This window comes from Aspergillus homomorphus, assembly GCF_003184865.1.
Source record: "Aspergillus homomorphus CBS 101889 unplaced genomic scaffold BO97scaffold_1, whole genome shotgun sequence".
Classification (NCBI taxonomy): domain Eukaryota; kingdom Fungi; phylum Ascomycota; class Eurotiomycetes; order Eurotiales; family Aspergillaceae; genus Aspergillus; species Aspergillus homomorphus.
In genome coordinates this window covers 1,295,076-1,308,139 of record NW_020291887.1, presented here as the reverse complement: position 1 = coordinate 1,308,139, position 13,064 = coordinate 1,295,076, and the positions used below count along the sequence as shown (strand labels likewise).

General features: G+C 52.8%; 5 protein-coding genes across 5 annotated transcripts; 1 reads left to right on the top strand and 4 right to left on the bottom strand.

Annotated features, from left to right (window-relative positions):
* Positions 1 to 78: 78 nt before the first annotated feature.
* BO97DRAFT_474542 (HMG box protein) lies at positions 79 to 2,026 on the bottom strand. The gene is made up of 3 exons (XM_025700334.1): positions 1,813 to 2,026; positions 949 to 1,326; positions 79 to 884 (listed from the first exon to the last, which is right to left on the bottom strand). Exons 1-3 carry the CDS (start codon positions 1,891 to 1,893, stop codon positions 426 to 428), a joined length of 918 nt encoding a protein of 305 aa, XP_025556732.1. The 5' UTR covers positions 1,894 to 2,026; the 3' UTR covers positions 79 to 425.
* A 1,476-nt stretch (positions 2,027 to 3,502) lies between these two features.
* On the bottom strand, positions 3,503 to 4,931 carry BO97DRAFT_402142 (cytochrome b5 reductase family protein). The gene is made up of 4 exons (XM_025694420.1): positions 4,807 to 4,931; positions 4,414 to 4,687; positions 4,270 to 4,344; positions 3,503 to 4,212 (listed from the first exon to the last, which is right to left on the bottom strand). The coding sequence occupies exons 1-4, from the start codon at positions 4,849 to 4,851 to the stop codon at positions 3,644 to 3,646; spliced, it is 963 nt and encodes a 320-aa protein (XP_025556731.1). The 5' UTR covers positions 4,852 to 4,931; the 3' UTR covers positions 3,503 to 3,643.
* Positions 4,932 to 6,317: 1,386 nt separating this feature from the next.
* BO97DRAFT_474540 (60S ribosomal protein eL20) lies at positions 6,318 to 7,687 on the bottom strand. The gene is made up of 5 exons (XM_025700333.1): positions 7,632 to 7,687; positions 7,563 to 7,566; positions 6,998 to 7,182; positions 6,746 to 6,922; positions 6,318 to 6,681 (listed from the first exon to the last, which is right to left on the bottom strand). Exons 2-5 carry the CDS (start codon positions 7,564 to 7,566, stop codon positions 6,526 to 6,528), a joined length of 522 nt encoding a protein of 173 aa, XP_025556730.1. The 5' UTR covers positions 7,632 to 7,687; the 3' UTR covers positions 6,318 to 6,525.
* Positions 7,688 to 7,901: 214 nt separating this feature from the next.
* Positions 7,902 to 10,017, top strand: csn12. The gene is made up of 5 exons (XM_025700332.1): positions 7,902 to 8,572; positions 8,628 to 8,853; positions 8,906 to 8,967; positions 9,015 to 9,435; positions 9,497 to 10,017. The coding sequence occupies exons 1-5, from the start codon at positions 8,001 to 8,003 to the stop codon at positions 9,581 to 9,583; spliced, it is 1,368 nt and encodes a 455-aa protein (XP_025556729.1). The 5' UTR covers positions 7,902 to 8,000; the 3' UTR covers positions 9,584 to 10,017.
* A 147-nt stretch (positions 10,018 to 10,164) lies between these two features.
* BO97DRAFT_474538 (BTB/POZ domain-containing protein) lies at positions 10,165 to 11,731 on the bottom strand (the record flags this gene model as incomplete). Its single annotated transcript, XM_025700331.1, has 4 exons — positions 11,359 to 11,731; positions 10,925 to 11,293; positions 10,429 to 10,702; positions 10,165 to 10,215 (listed from the first exon to the last, which is right to left on the bottom strand). The coding sequence occupies exons 1-4, from the start codon at positions 11,598 to 11,600 to the stop codon at positions 10,165 to 10,167; spliced, it is 936 nt and encodes a 311-aa protein (XP_025556728.1). The 5' UTR covers positions 11,601 to 11,731.
* Between the last annotated feature and the right edge of the window lie 1,333 nt (positions 11,732 to 13,064).

The window sequence follows — 13,064 nt, the reverse complement described above, 5'->3', positions numbered from 1 at the left end:
TCTGCCGAGTGACTAACGCTTTCCAGTCAATCCGGTGGATTCCATCGGCAGTCACCGGCAGGTGTCAAGGGCAATTATCTCAGTTCGTAAAATGGCTCTTATAAATTCACAAAGCTAACAGAAATAAGCAAGAGGCACGGAAAAAATAAGATAGGTAAAAAAAAAAAAAAAGAAAAGGAATGGAGGGAAAACATCCCCACTCATAAAAACCCCACACCAGTCAATCCGCAGACGCCGTTGACATCAGGCCCGCCAAAAACAAACCCAGCGATAGCAACAGCAACAGCATCAATCGTCCGGAGAAAAGTGCATCAGTCCAGAAAGAGATCCAATCCGTATATGCTACATGCAGCATTTAGATCGAAACACCCGTCCCATATACATGGTAAATCATCCCGATATAAACAGATCCCTCAGGACCGAATTTACTCCTCATTGCCAACCTCGCTCTTGCGCTTCTTCTTGGTGCGCTTAGCATCGCCGCTCGCGGTCTTGCGAGCTGAGGCAGGGGGCTGCTCGTCTTCCTTCTCCTTCTCTTTCCGGGCAGAAGTGCGCTTCTTCTTCTCAGGCGACTCCTTCTTTGCGCTGGGCGTGGCGGTTTCCTTGGTCAGAGCAGGCTTGCCCTCGCTGCGGCGACGCTTGCCACTACGCGGCGGGGTGGGCTCCCGAACAGGCTCCGGGGAAGACTCCTCTTCCTCCTCTTCTTCTTCGTCCTCCTCTTCCTCTTCCTCATCTTCAGAATCATCCGAGTGCTCACCGGTTTCCATGCCCTGGTGCAACTGGTTGGCAGCCTTGAGGTCATCCTCATAGGGCAGTCCAGCCTTGTAGGCCACTACCTTTTTCCGGTACTCAGCCAAGTTGTCTGCATAGAGCTTCTTCCAGATCTGGTGAACATCATTAGTCTAATTCTCTTCATAACATTGGAAAGGATGGGGTTCAGCAACATACCTCCTTCTCGGGTTCGCCCATCTCTTGCCAGCGGCGGGTGCCCTCATCCGAAACCTCCTTGGGCTTCGCGTTGGGGCCCAGGTCCTTAGCGATGACAGAACGGTTATGTTGCATGTAAAGGAAGAAAGGGGTCAGGGCGCGCTTGGGGGCGTTCGGGTCCGGGGGAGCGCGCTTGCGCTTCTTCTTCTGATCATCGTTCGCGCCAGGGCTCATTTCGCGCGCACCAGAGCCATAGAGAGCGCCGGCGATGCCGCTGGTAAGGTGGGTGAGATCGAGCAGAGGGACGGGATCCCGGCCCAGGACAGTGTTGGCATGGGTGATGTACGCTTCCTGCACGGTGGTGACTGCTTTGGCCAGTTGCGCGAGGCTAGCAATGACCTAAAATTGATTGTTAGATCAATATTGATCATGTTACATCATAACAATCGCGCGCGATCAAAATAAGTTCCATTGGAGGGCTGTGGGAAAAAAGAGGTGAAGCATGCGGTGAAGGAGGGCTGCGATGCGCCGGGGCGGGGCGCGTCGGGCCGTGGCAAGCAAGCAAGCGTTGTCATTGCCAAACAAAACAGAAAGCGGTGACGTTAGGGAGGGGGGAGTCACGGAAGACCGAAGGATTTAGGCAGGGCATCACCCGTTCAAGATGAATGGCTTGTGTAACGAGGTCTCTTAAATAAGGCAAGCCCATTGAAGTCTGAGATCGCAAAAGGAAAGCGCCGCCTTGTTTACGAACGCGTGTAGCTGAGAGAAGAGAGAGAGCGCGGGTGTCCAGGTAGCCCGGCTTAGGGGCGGCCGGGAGAAGCGCCCACCGCACGCCAGGCGATCATGACAACAAAAGACAAAGAAGAAATCAGCAAGAAAACTTACATTATCGCGAGTGCGCGTGAAATCGTCTACATTGACAGTGATGGTGGCATCACTGGCCTTGGAATCCTCCTTGCGCGACATGATGCGACAAACGGGATGGTGGCGAATACCGCGATTTGTGAAAGCTTGGATGGGGGGTTGGTGGTAGTTGTGAGACCAAGGACAGGTGGTGGGTGGTGGTGGAGAGAGAACCGGGAGGGAAGGGAAGGAGAGGAAGGAAAAGAAGGAAGAATTTTCGCTAGCGGGGTCAAGCTTAGCGGAAAGACTCCCCTTCTAAATAGTGATGGCCCGATGGGCTGTGGGCATTGGGGGGAAGAGACCGCTGGCCATGCTCTCGCTACTTTGGGTCTAGGGAGTTGGGCAGGGCAAAGGCCCTTTCTTTCAGCCTGGAGGGCGCGGCCCCCTTCAGTCTTTAGGGAAGGGAAAGCAACGGGAGCTTCCATCCTCCCCTAACGCAGGCGCCTCCCCCCCATCCTCCTCAAATCCCCCTTCCCTTCCCCCCGTTAGGCTTGTCGCTAAGCAGCAGGCTGCAGCAGTCTCCACTGGGCAGCCTCGGGGCCATTCGGAAAATCAGCCCATGAACCGGTTGCGCACACACACACATCCCTCCAGCTCCAGCAACCCGCTTGAAACCTGCTGAAACCCACTAACTCAACCAAGACTCCCGAGTCCCGTGGACCACCACAACAACGCCCTGCAGAACAATCGAAGCCCGGTTTGCTTTTTCCTCTCTCACCACGTTGGCGCCCGCCAATTACCACAAGCAAGCGCCATGATACTATTTAATGCCTATTCGCCTTTTAGTAATTGCTATTTACTGTAGTCTATGTTCTCACAATAAGAACAACTACCAGAATTAAAAAAAAAAATTAAAAAATAAACTACCCCTACTCCAATCCAACAGTTTATCATATCCCATAGGAAACAAAGAGAAAAAGAAGAATAACCCATGCTTTGTTCTCCCCCTCCCTCTCCTCTTTGTCAGTCTACCTGTCAGCGGCCACCAAAAACTCAGGTTCGATTCTGCACACACCGCCGGTACATCAGCGCCCTCCCCTCCCCCTCCCGCTCCGGGCGCATCCGCTACCTACGAGGCTACGACCGACCTTAGTACCCCGCACTGAGGCCTCCCCAAAAACAAAGCGTTCGGGAAAACAACAACAAGCAGCGCAGCGCGTCCCGCTGATAGTCGTAGCTGGCATTGGCCCAACAAACCACAGCGCGCTGAAATTAAAGAACTGCTAGGCGCGCATTCACTTTAAATTTAGGTAGTAATAATATTCTTTGGGCAATGTCCATAATAGTGAATGTGGGTTTTGCGCCGGTCGCATGAATCGGTGAGGAGCTTGGAAGTGAATATAAATATATCATGCGCCCGCGAAGCTCGACCCGCCGCTATTCAGCACCCCCACGTTGTTTGCGCGTAAGTTGGATTCTCTCGATCTATGGCTATGATATGGGTTATTCTACTTGAAAGCAGGGGTCGGATCAGTCGCTAGCTTTGAGGATTAGTGAAAAAGATTTGGACTCAATAGTATACTTGAAGCCATGAGAAAGTCTCCCAGCGGTCGCATTATTGAGTCACTGCAGTGGCCGAGGGCTACACCTGCAGGTTGGTCATGTTCGTCCGAGCAATCGCTTATGTATGCAGTGCAGGCGAGACACTGTTCCCAAAACACAATCTTAGTAGGCCAAAGCTATGTATATCATTTCGCGCTACTTCGCAGGGAATTCCACTGCTCGCTAGATCCAAGTCTCTAATATAACAAGGATGTGTATTCTAATTGCACCGCCGAAAACAAAAGCTTCACAGTATCATATACAACCTCGCTTAGAACTTGAACACCTGGTCCTTGCTGTATCCCAGCTCCTGCAGGATACCGGACAGCTCGCCCTGGTCGGCGGGGCTCTTTTTGGTGCCGCTGATGGCCTTGTACATGCCGGGGGGACCGCAGACGAAGATCTTGATGTTCTCCTCCTTGGGCTCGGGGAGGACGGTCTTCAGGAGCTCCTTGTTGATGTGGCCGCTGCCGCCGGTCCACTCCTTGGGGGGCTTGTCCAGGACGTAGAAGGCCTTGAAGCGCTGGGGGTAGGTGTTCTCCAGCTCCTCGAACTCCTTCTTCAGGAGGATGTCGCCCTCGGTGACGTTGCCGAAGACGAGCGTGACCTTGGTCTTATCCTCGGGGTTCTTGAAGATCTCACGGGCCAGCTGGTACATGGGAGTGATACCGGTGCCACCCGCGATCAGGGTGATGTGCTTGTGCTTGTTGGCCTCCCAGGGGTACTTGACGATGGGGCCCTTGAAGTCCAGGCGCTGGCCGACGTTCATGCTGTGCAGGTGCTCGGACATGGGTCCGTTGGGGTAAACCTTGACGACGAGGTCGATGTATCCGGGGGTCTCTGCACATGGCGCGGGTCAGTTTTCGGCATTTAACGGAATGCGCGCGCGCTACTCACCCTCATCGCTGGTAGGAGTGTAAGGGCGGATGACAGGCTTCGCATCGGCGGGCTTGAACTTGGTCAACAGAGCAGCTAACGGGAAAACATGTTAGTCGTCTTGCGCAATGATTCCATTCATGGTGGCAAATCCGCTCTACTCACAGGCAACCTGGAGACCAGAGACAGCGTCCTTGTCCTCAAATTCAAAGCGCAGGCGCTTGGTGTTGTGGTTCAGAACCTCGATCTCGGACAACTTCAGGTCGAACCATCCCTGGTCACCACCCTTGAAGACCTTCTCGCGGACAACGGGAGCTTCGGCGGTGGCAGAGTTGTAGCGGTACAATCCAACACCGACACCGGCAAGACCGACACCGACATAGATAGGGGCCAGCGAGGACTTGCCCTTGGGCGCCTCCGTGGAGTACTTGCGGAAGCCCTGCCACGAAAAGTATATCAGCAAAACAACTTCCCTACCGAGTTCTGCCGGCAACGGGCCGGGTAATAAAAAAACCCTGCGATGGCAGAGAGACAATCGTGTCAAAGGGAGAAGCTTACCTGCTTCAGGGACTGAGAGCAGCGGAAGGCTTGACGTGCGAACATTTTGGAAGTCAAATTGAGAACGGGATACGTGCTCAATGGACTGGGGGGAGTGAGTAGAGAGAGATTAGTTGAGAAAGCTCGGACGGGCGAGATAAGTATTTGAGCCTCCGTCGCCCTCCCTCGGGCTCTTTCTCTCTCTTCCCCCTTCCGTTCGGACTCCGGACCGCCGTTCTCCTCGGCTGCCTTCCTCATGACGCAATGCCCGTTCCTGGCTACAACAGACGCCGTATCCTGGCCTACAATTGTGGAGTAGGATTATAGAACCCCGGACCAGATCTACTTGTTACTTCAATTAACTACTCAGGACTTCATTTTGTTATTACTCAAGAACTCCATATCTTCTCCGCCGAAGAAGCAGCCAGAGCAGGCAGCCAAAGGTTACCACCGCTCCACTTCTGCTCCGACCAAGATCTTACACCGATCCGAGTACTCTGTAATCGGCAAACAGGAGTACATGTCTTTCCAATTCACTACCAGTTTAGAGCAACTTTCGCGGTTCGCATTACAGGGAATGATTCTTTCGTTCCCACTAAGAAGAAATCTTAGAAATAGGCCGGCCTTTGGCTTGCCGATCACCGTCGTTAATTCCGCTTGCATTACTAAACCTACCCCGGCAATCGGAGCCCGCCCACCGTTGACACCATTGAAACATACATATATACAAATTGAAGGCACAAGATTCCTTCAGATTAACATACAAGGGCCACGGGTCTATAAGCGTTGGTCCTTAAATAGAAGAGCCCAGTGTCACCGCTTCGACAAAAATGCAGCATTTCCTCCGAGCACCGGGACTGTACGGAGTCTACGCTCACAGTCAATGAAGCCCGCGCATGGTCGCCGCGCAATCCGGCCTCAATTAAACATATATCGCATTCAATAGACACCTTACAAATCGAATGCACTCGACAGTACTACAACAGGGCCATGAGCTTGCTAAAGGCTTAGTCAAAACACATTGAGTGGGTAAGTAATGGCTGCTGGCGCCCCGACTCGATGCGTAAGCACAATCCATGCACAATCCCTGGGCCGATGGCGTGCGCGTCGAAGAGTCGAACGACTCAGCCGCTTCCCATCTTTCAAGGTCCTCCAGGCTTGGGTAAGCTGCAGCCCCCGCAAGGAGGAGCAGTAAATGATGTCAAGCCTGAAGTGTCTTGCCCTGCCCCCAACCTACCCATTCTCATCCGACGGAAATGCCCTTTGCTCGTACCCACTCTGCGTATATCCGAACCAGACCTGACGTCCAAAACGATTGCACGATCGTTCCCCGGAGCTTGGCTTGGCAATATGCATGGCTGATGTTGCTCATGGAGGACGGAGCAGAGACAATTCAAGCCGATGTGGTCTAAAAGGGAAATGTCCGCACTTGGATGTGTACCACTGCATCTTCGAGGTACAGTCGTATACGGAGGCATTAAGTCGGAAAAGTCTACGAACCCACAGAACCAGGAGAGTCGGTTAAGTGAACAAAAAGAAATAACCCCGGTATTTTTTTGAAATAACTTGAAAGGGTCGCTGCAGAGGACTACTAAAGAGACATAAAAACCATCCGTCCCATTTCCTGGGTTGTAGATACACGCCTTGTTCTCCGCGTGATCCGTGTCCTTCGTGCATGCTATGGCCATAACATAGTCATTCATTCCTACACTCCACTCACCCACGCCCAAAACCTCACATTTACGCGAAAGTAGAGGGGCGAGAGTAAGCGAACAGCTTCTTGCCAGGCTTGACGGAGCGGTGGGGCAGGGGGAACTTGAGGTCCTTGGTGAGGAGCTGCTTGATGTAGGGGCGGCGGATGGTGTCGGCCTTCTCGATCTCAACAACCTTGAGGACCTGCGGGGAGGGGTTAGATTCCTAGGATCTTCTGGCGAGCCATATGAGAGATGGTGGAACGTACGTGGATGGAACCGAAACGGGCACGGTGGCGGGCAGCCATGTCCTGGTAGAGAGCCTCAACAGCGTCGGTGCGGCTCATCTCACGGAACTCCTTGTACATGTTGTGGGTGCCGGAGCGCGAGTCATAGCGGAGCCAGATACCGAAGTTCTTGACCTTGAGGGGGCGCTTCTCGCTGATCTGGAAAGAAAGAATGGCGTGTCAGCCGACACTCGCCCTTGTTTGCCGAAACGCTCTGGAGCATCGTAGACATACCACGTTGAGGCTGACGATCTCACCGTTGGCCTTCTTGACCTTGCGGAGCTGGGTCAGGAAGTACCAGAACCGCGACTTAGCGACAACGGTGTTGGGCGCAAAGATGCGCATGCGGTACAGCTTGGGCGTGGGGTTGGCCTCGGTGGGCAGGTGACGCCCGATAACCTGGTACTCTTGGAGACGCCCTATTGATTCCAGTCAGAAACTCCATCCGACAAATTTGCAATGCGTGCGGTCCCCTTGGTGGAATGCTTTGGGTCGATGCTTTCGTATCTGTGCGGTAAATAGCGGAGTGGTGGTGTGCGAGTCATTGAAAAGTGGCGACAAAAAAATTCAAAATATCATGGCGCGCCCGTGCTCATCCTCAGTTGTTGTGTTTGTCCTCCATAATCAGCCCCTATTCCATCGCTCTCATCCATCGTTCGTGGGTATCAATAATTCCGAAAGTGGCCGAGTGCAATTCTCTTTTCGTGACGTGCCGTTGAAAGATCGCAAGATATTCATCGCAAAAGCCGCACCGCCAAGGGGACAAGGTCGAAAAAAAATTCAAAAAGTGTTAACTCACCCATCTGTTAAATTCAGTCAGTAACAATTTTCCTAACAGCAAAACGAAGGACAAAAAGGGTGGGCTCACTTTGATTGACGCTGTAGTGGTTAGTCGACGAGAGATGTGCCGGTTGTACTCGTCGCGGAAAGGAGGATTTTTGGGAACCGGATTGATTGTGAGCTAGGTTTAACCCTCCTTAGGGCTAAGCGACCGTGAGGCTTAGCCCCTACCATTCCCGATCGGGAACACCAGCCACGCCGCTGTGGCGGTGGTGATTAGATAAGGCCTTTTGGCGGACGGTTTCCCCGCCTTCTCCGATCGCCGTTTCATCATCGGGAAGGGTCATCTATCCATCAACAAATTGTTGACCCGTTCCGACCACCCCTCCAGTGCTTGACATTTGACTTTCCGCCCTCCCCCAGAATTGCTTAGGACGTTTACTACCCTCCATCGAATATGGGCTCCATCTTCGATGATTTCAAGGATGGCCAGAAGCTAGGCTCTGGTCACCGCCTTGCTGCAGCTCTGACACCCGTCTCAACCTCCGCGAACCCCGGCCGTTTACAGTCCTTCTATTACTTCTCCAACGCTGCGCATGTATCCTCCGATCTTCGCTACTCCCTCTTCCAGGCAAATGGCATCAAACTACCGAAACAAGAACAAAACTCTTGGGTGGACATCTTCGCGGCCTATTGGAGCGCTGTCGGGGAACTTGTTCGGTTCGAGGAGGCCCCGTCGCGCGCTAGCTGGGTTAAGGTGTTCAATGCCTGGAAGGAAACTGCAAATCAACTCATCCGGGGATACTCGACTGGCGGACTGCAAGCATGGACTATTCCATGTCTATATGTGGTGGGAAGGTATTTGCGACACTTTGCGCGGAGAGCGGATGCCGAGCTGTCCTCCCAAGAGGCCGATGGGTTCGGGGACGGCTTCCAAGACGATGTGTCCAGTGGCCTCGAGAAGAACGCAAAGCTGGAGGAAGCCACTCGAGTCTTGAATCGGATGTTCACATTGTGTCTCACTGACAGGTAGGCTGGTTAGCACTAAGTCTGGGTCGACATTATTTGCTGATACCACTTGTAGGTCTCCGATCGAGGACTCCCGAAAGTGGGGAATCTACGACACCACCAATTTACTGTTCAAAACATACTTCAAACTCAACACCGTTGGCTTGTCTAAGAACTTGCTGCGTGCTCTCAATGCGCAATCCGCCGACCTTCCCGACCTCAGCGCCTTCCCCAAGTCTCACACTGTCACCTTCAAGTATTACATCGGAGTGATTCATTTTCTGGATGAGAACTACGCTGAGGTATGTGCATTAATACCTATGGTAACCATAGCATTGAACTAATGTCTGGCAGGCGGAGCAGCATCTGGCCGAGGCTTGGAAGATGTGCCATCGGAACGCAATGAAGAATAGAGAGTGAGTATGCATCTGCTTTGTCGGTTCCGCCTACTAACTTTGCACAGGCTCATCCTCACCTACCTCATCCCTTGCCACCTGGTCACGACACACACGCTACCAAGCAAGAAGCTACTTGCGCCGTTTCCTCGCCTCGAAAAGCTCTACCGTCCATTATGCAACTGTATCAAGTCAGGAGATTTGGGGGGCTTCGATGCAGCGATGTCAGCTGGAGAGGAAGAGTTCGTCAAGAGACGCATCTACCTGCCTCTCGAAAGAGGACGAGACATTGCTCTGCGCAATCTCTTCCGCAAGGTCTTCATCGCTGGAGGCTTTGAGGAGCCCAAGGACGGCCAGCCCCCTATCCGACGAACCCGAGTCCCGGTTGCCGAATTCGCCGCCGCTGTCAGAATCGGCACACATGCAGACGAGAGGTCGCGTGTGGACATCGACGAGGTCGAGTGTCTCCTATCGAATTTGATATACAAGGTGAGTGTCTATTGTGCTTGCAATGCAGCAATACCGGGCCAGTTATCTGACTGTCTTGTAGGGACTCATGAAAGGCTATATTGCTCGTGAACGTGGTATGGTGGTGTTGAGCAAGGGCGGTTCTGCATTTCCCGGGACGGGTGTCTAAGATGTCCTTGCGGTTGCAACACTTCCCGTCATGATCATTCGACCGTGAAACAACCCATGCTCGGTCTAATACTTATCAGCAGCCACGTGGGCGAAATGGTTGAACCAGTACCAGAGGCATTGACTGTGATCTGGTTACGCATATTCGCAGCTTAGCCCCGAGCTGGCCCCGAGCTGGCTAACCACGACCAACCTGCTATGGCCAGTTAGGCGCGCACGAACATCAGGCAAAGTCGTTACTGTTAGACCTTGATATCGGGCTATAGCGATTACTGATGATATGACATCCCCTTATCGGCGCCCATTATAACAGACACTATCTGAAGGCACAAGTCTCGCAGCCAGACCCCCAGCATGCCAAGGACTTCTGCGGGGATAGCACTACCTACTTGTGTACAGTACATTGATACAGCATATCAGCGCCGAGGAACTCACTCACAACAGATGCATCCACAGAGCTTATAGTTTAATGTGTATCACAAGACAACAATACCACAGATCCAGTAGAATATACACATTATACAAGACTAAACACATTTATAGCCATATCCCAGATACCAGAGTGAAGAACCACCACCACGTTCATGAAAACCAGCAGGGGCCCGCCCCCATATTCCAAATACCGTCATCTTCCTATGATATAAAAACAGAAACAGCACAGCAGCACTACGTAATCGTACTGACAGTTGACTGCGGCTGCTTCCCCATCGAAACCGTCGTAAGATCATCCTACCCCGCCAAGCGAACAATTAGCATCACTCCAGATTTGCGCGGCGCCAGTCAACTTGCGCCCTCACTTCCCCTTTCCCTATTAGCCTAGGGATTGGAAAAGGAAAGGAAACTCACCATATGATTACACATAGCAACAAACAAATCAAAGAACAGCTTCCCGCCCTGCTCCATCTCCATCTGCATCGTGCCGCTGCGCTTGAAGGTCGACCGGCTCCGGATGATGAGGGCCAGGTAGTGCGCGCGCAGCTTGGACTCGGTGTCCGGGGTGTGGGCGTAGGCGTAGCGCGCGCTGGTCAGGATCGTGCTACACGAGATGCCTGAGTGGAGGCCTTGTTTGCGGAGGGCGAGGCGTTTCAGGCTCTCGAGGCCGTATTTTTGGGCGGCGCAGCTGGTGGAATTGGTGCTTAGTTTGTTGGTCTGGGATTGCTGGATTGGGGATTGAAGTTGCGGAGGTTTGAGGGGATGTTATTGTGGTATACATATTCAGGCAGATGGGGATACGTGTTTGTGTACGGTTGGATACATAGCGAATAAAGGGCATGGGTTATGGGTGATCTGGATTACAGTGGAATGGTTGGATGGGAGGACTCGACAAAGACAGCGAACTTACTATACGGCTGTATCACGCAGGATGCCTGCGCCGACGCCCGGGTGAAAGATGGTTGCGCCATCTGGGTCGGCGTCGCTACTCCCCGTCGGAGAGGAGGCCGTCTCCAGCTCCCAAGTGTTGCGGGTCTTGTTGTGCAGGATACGGGGGTAGTAGTCGCCTCGGTAGAGGTATTCGAGGATGCAGGACAGGATCTCGGGCTGTTCGTCGGGGAGGTGGATGGGGTTGTTGGTGTGGTTTGGGTCGGTCGTCGAGCGAGCCCGGGCGCAGGCGGCGGCGAAATAGGGGGACACGCAGATGATGTCCTTGTGGGCTGCGAAGAGACGCTTCTCGGGCCCTACGCACAGGGTCACCGCTGCGGGGGTGAGGGAGCTATCGCAAATCTTTTAGATGGGTGAAGCTTAGATTGAAGGTTAGTCCTAGTGGTGTGCACTTACCTGCCATCCGGAGGACTGTCAGGGGTTTCCCGTCGACGATGTAGACGACGAGATGCAACTGATTGTTGTTCACGGGATCGTGTTCTGAGGACTCGAGTGCTGGATTTGCCGGCTCCGTATCTCGACGAGAAAGCCTCAGGATGGACTTGTTGTCGTCTGGAAGATAGTGTCCTGGGACTGTTACTACTGCTCCTACTTCGTGGTTGCTGCTGTTGCTGCTGCTGTTGCTGTAGAGCTAGCATTGTTTCAGGCGAGGGATTGGCGTGGGGGTGAATGGGGGGTGGAGAAGGAGAGGGAAAGAAATTAGTCTTGAGCTCCAGAACTGATTGAAGGGGGATTTTTCCAGGTTATGAACTTCCTTGGAAGCTGTGGAACGAACAGTGAAATGGAAAACCTGTAAGTAAGTATGGGACTGACTCCCTGTCCTGTCCTGCCCTGTTCTTATTTAGTGCCACAAGCTCCAGGGGGAAAGGAGAGTCTCCCCCCCACTCCAGTTTCTCATTGGCAACATCAGACAAAGAGAGACCGTCTGGACTTGACATTTGTCCAAGGATAGTCTGCTGCTGACCAGGATGACAGGGTCTCGATAGGCTTTTGGATGCAGCAGCTGAAGCCATGGATGCAGCAGCACACGCGTAAGAGGCGGTAATGCACGCGTAAAGTGGTTGAAGCTCCATCGCCAAAAGATCGCGCAGTCACGGGTGAAGCCATTGCCCAATGATCGAGGGAGAGAGGAGGAAAGGGGGTGTGGGCCGCCAGGGAAGTTGGAACTGGCAGCAAATCAGCATCACAACTCCTTCCGCAGCTGGCCGCTTTTGCCGGAATATTCGATCTATCATCTACAGTCCGTAGTTTGGTTGATGGACAGGTCAAACGTGACGAGTGCGCACTTTAGTTGGACATGCGAGGTGGTTAACGAGCATGTCCCGTCAAACTGACAGTGTGGCTGCATCCTCGAAAACTACGGAAGCCGAGACGAGCATTATCTTTCTTTCCGACAGCTTGGAGTTACACAGCAAGATCGTACAAATAACCTTTTCTCTTCTCTACAGGCTTCCAACATGGGAAGCAAACAGCAGTGAAAAGAAGACTGGTTGGCGAGTACTGCCTATGGAAGACAAGCTTCACACCGGGCACAATAGCGAGTAATACAGCCATCTACGTACTCCAAGCTGGGCCCAAACATAGAGGGCTCAGAGCAAGTTTTTTTTTCAAAAATTCCTGACCGACCCGAAGGCCAGTCAGAGCGGTCAAATAGGTAGTTTTCAACTAGCAAAAACACGGTCTCGGATGTCTCCTCACTGACACGTGTAAAACCCGTGCACCAGGATGGAGAAGAAAAGAAAAAAAGATTCTAAAATGGGGGAGGGGGCGACGAGGTTATATATCCCCGCCAAGCCTGCCGCACCGCGCTAGCGGAAGCGAGACTTGTCCCGAGCTCTGATTGGCTATAGCTAGTGGCTTGTGCTCTTGGCCGGAGTTTGCCTGAAGCCTGAGGCAACAATCTAGCGAATGGAAGCTGCTGGGTGCTGGCAGCCGAGCAGTAGTATATGTAGGATAGCTAGCAAAATAATCACCATCCCATTAATGATGCAGCCAGGCAACAGCCATTACCCCGGTCGTACAAGGTATGAGACTCTGAAACTCAACCATTCAGCCGACGATCTTCTTGTCATGCAGGTAAAATTGCGGATCAAGCTTAGCCT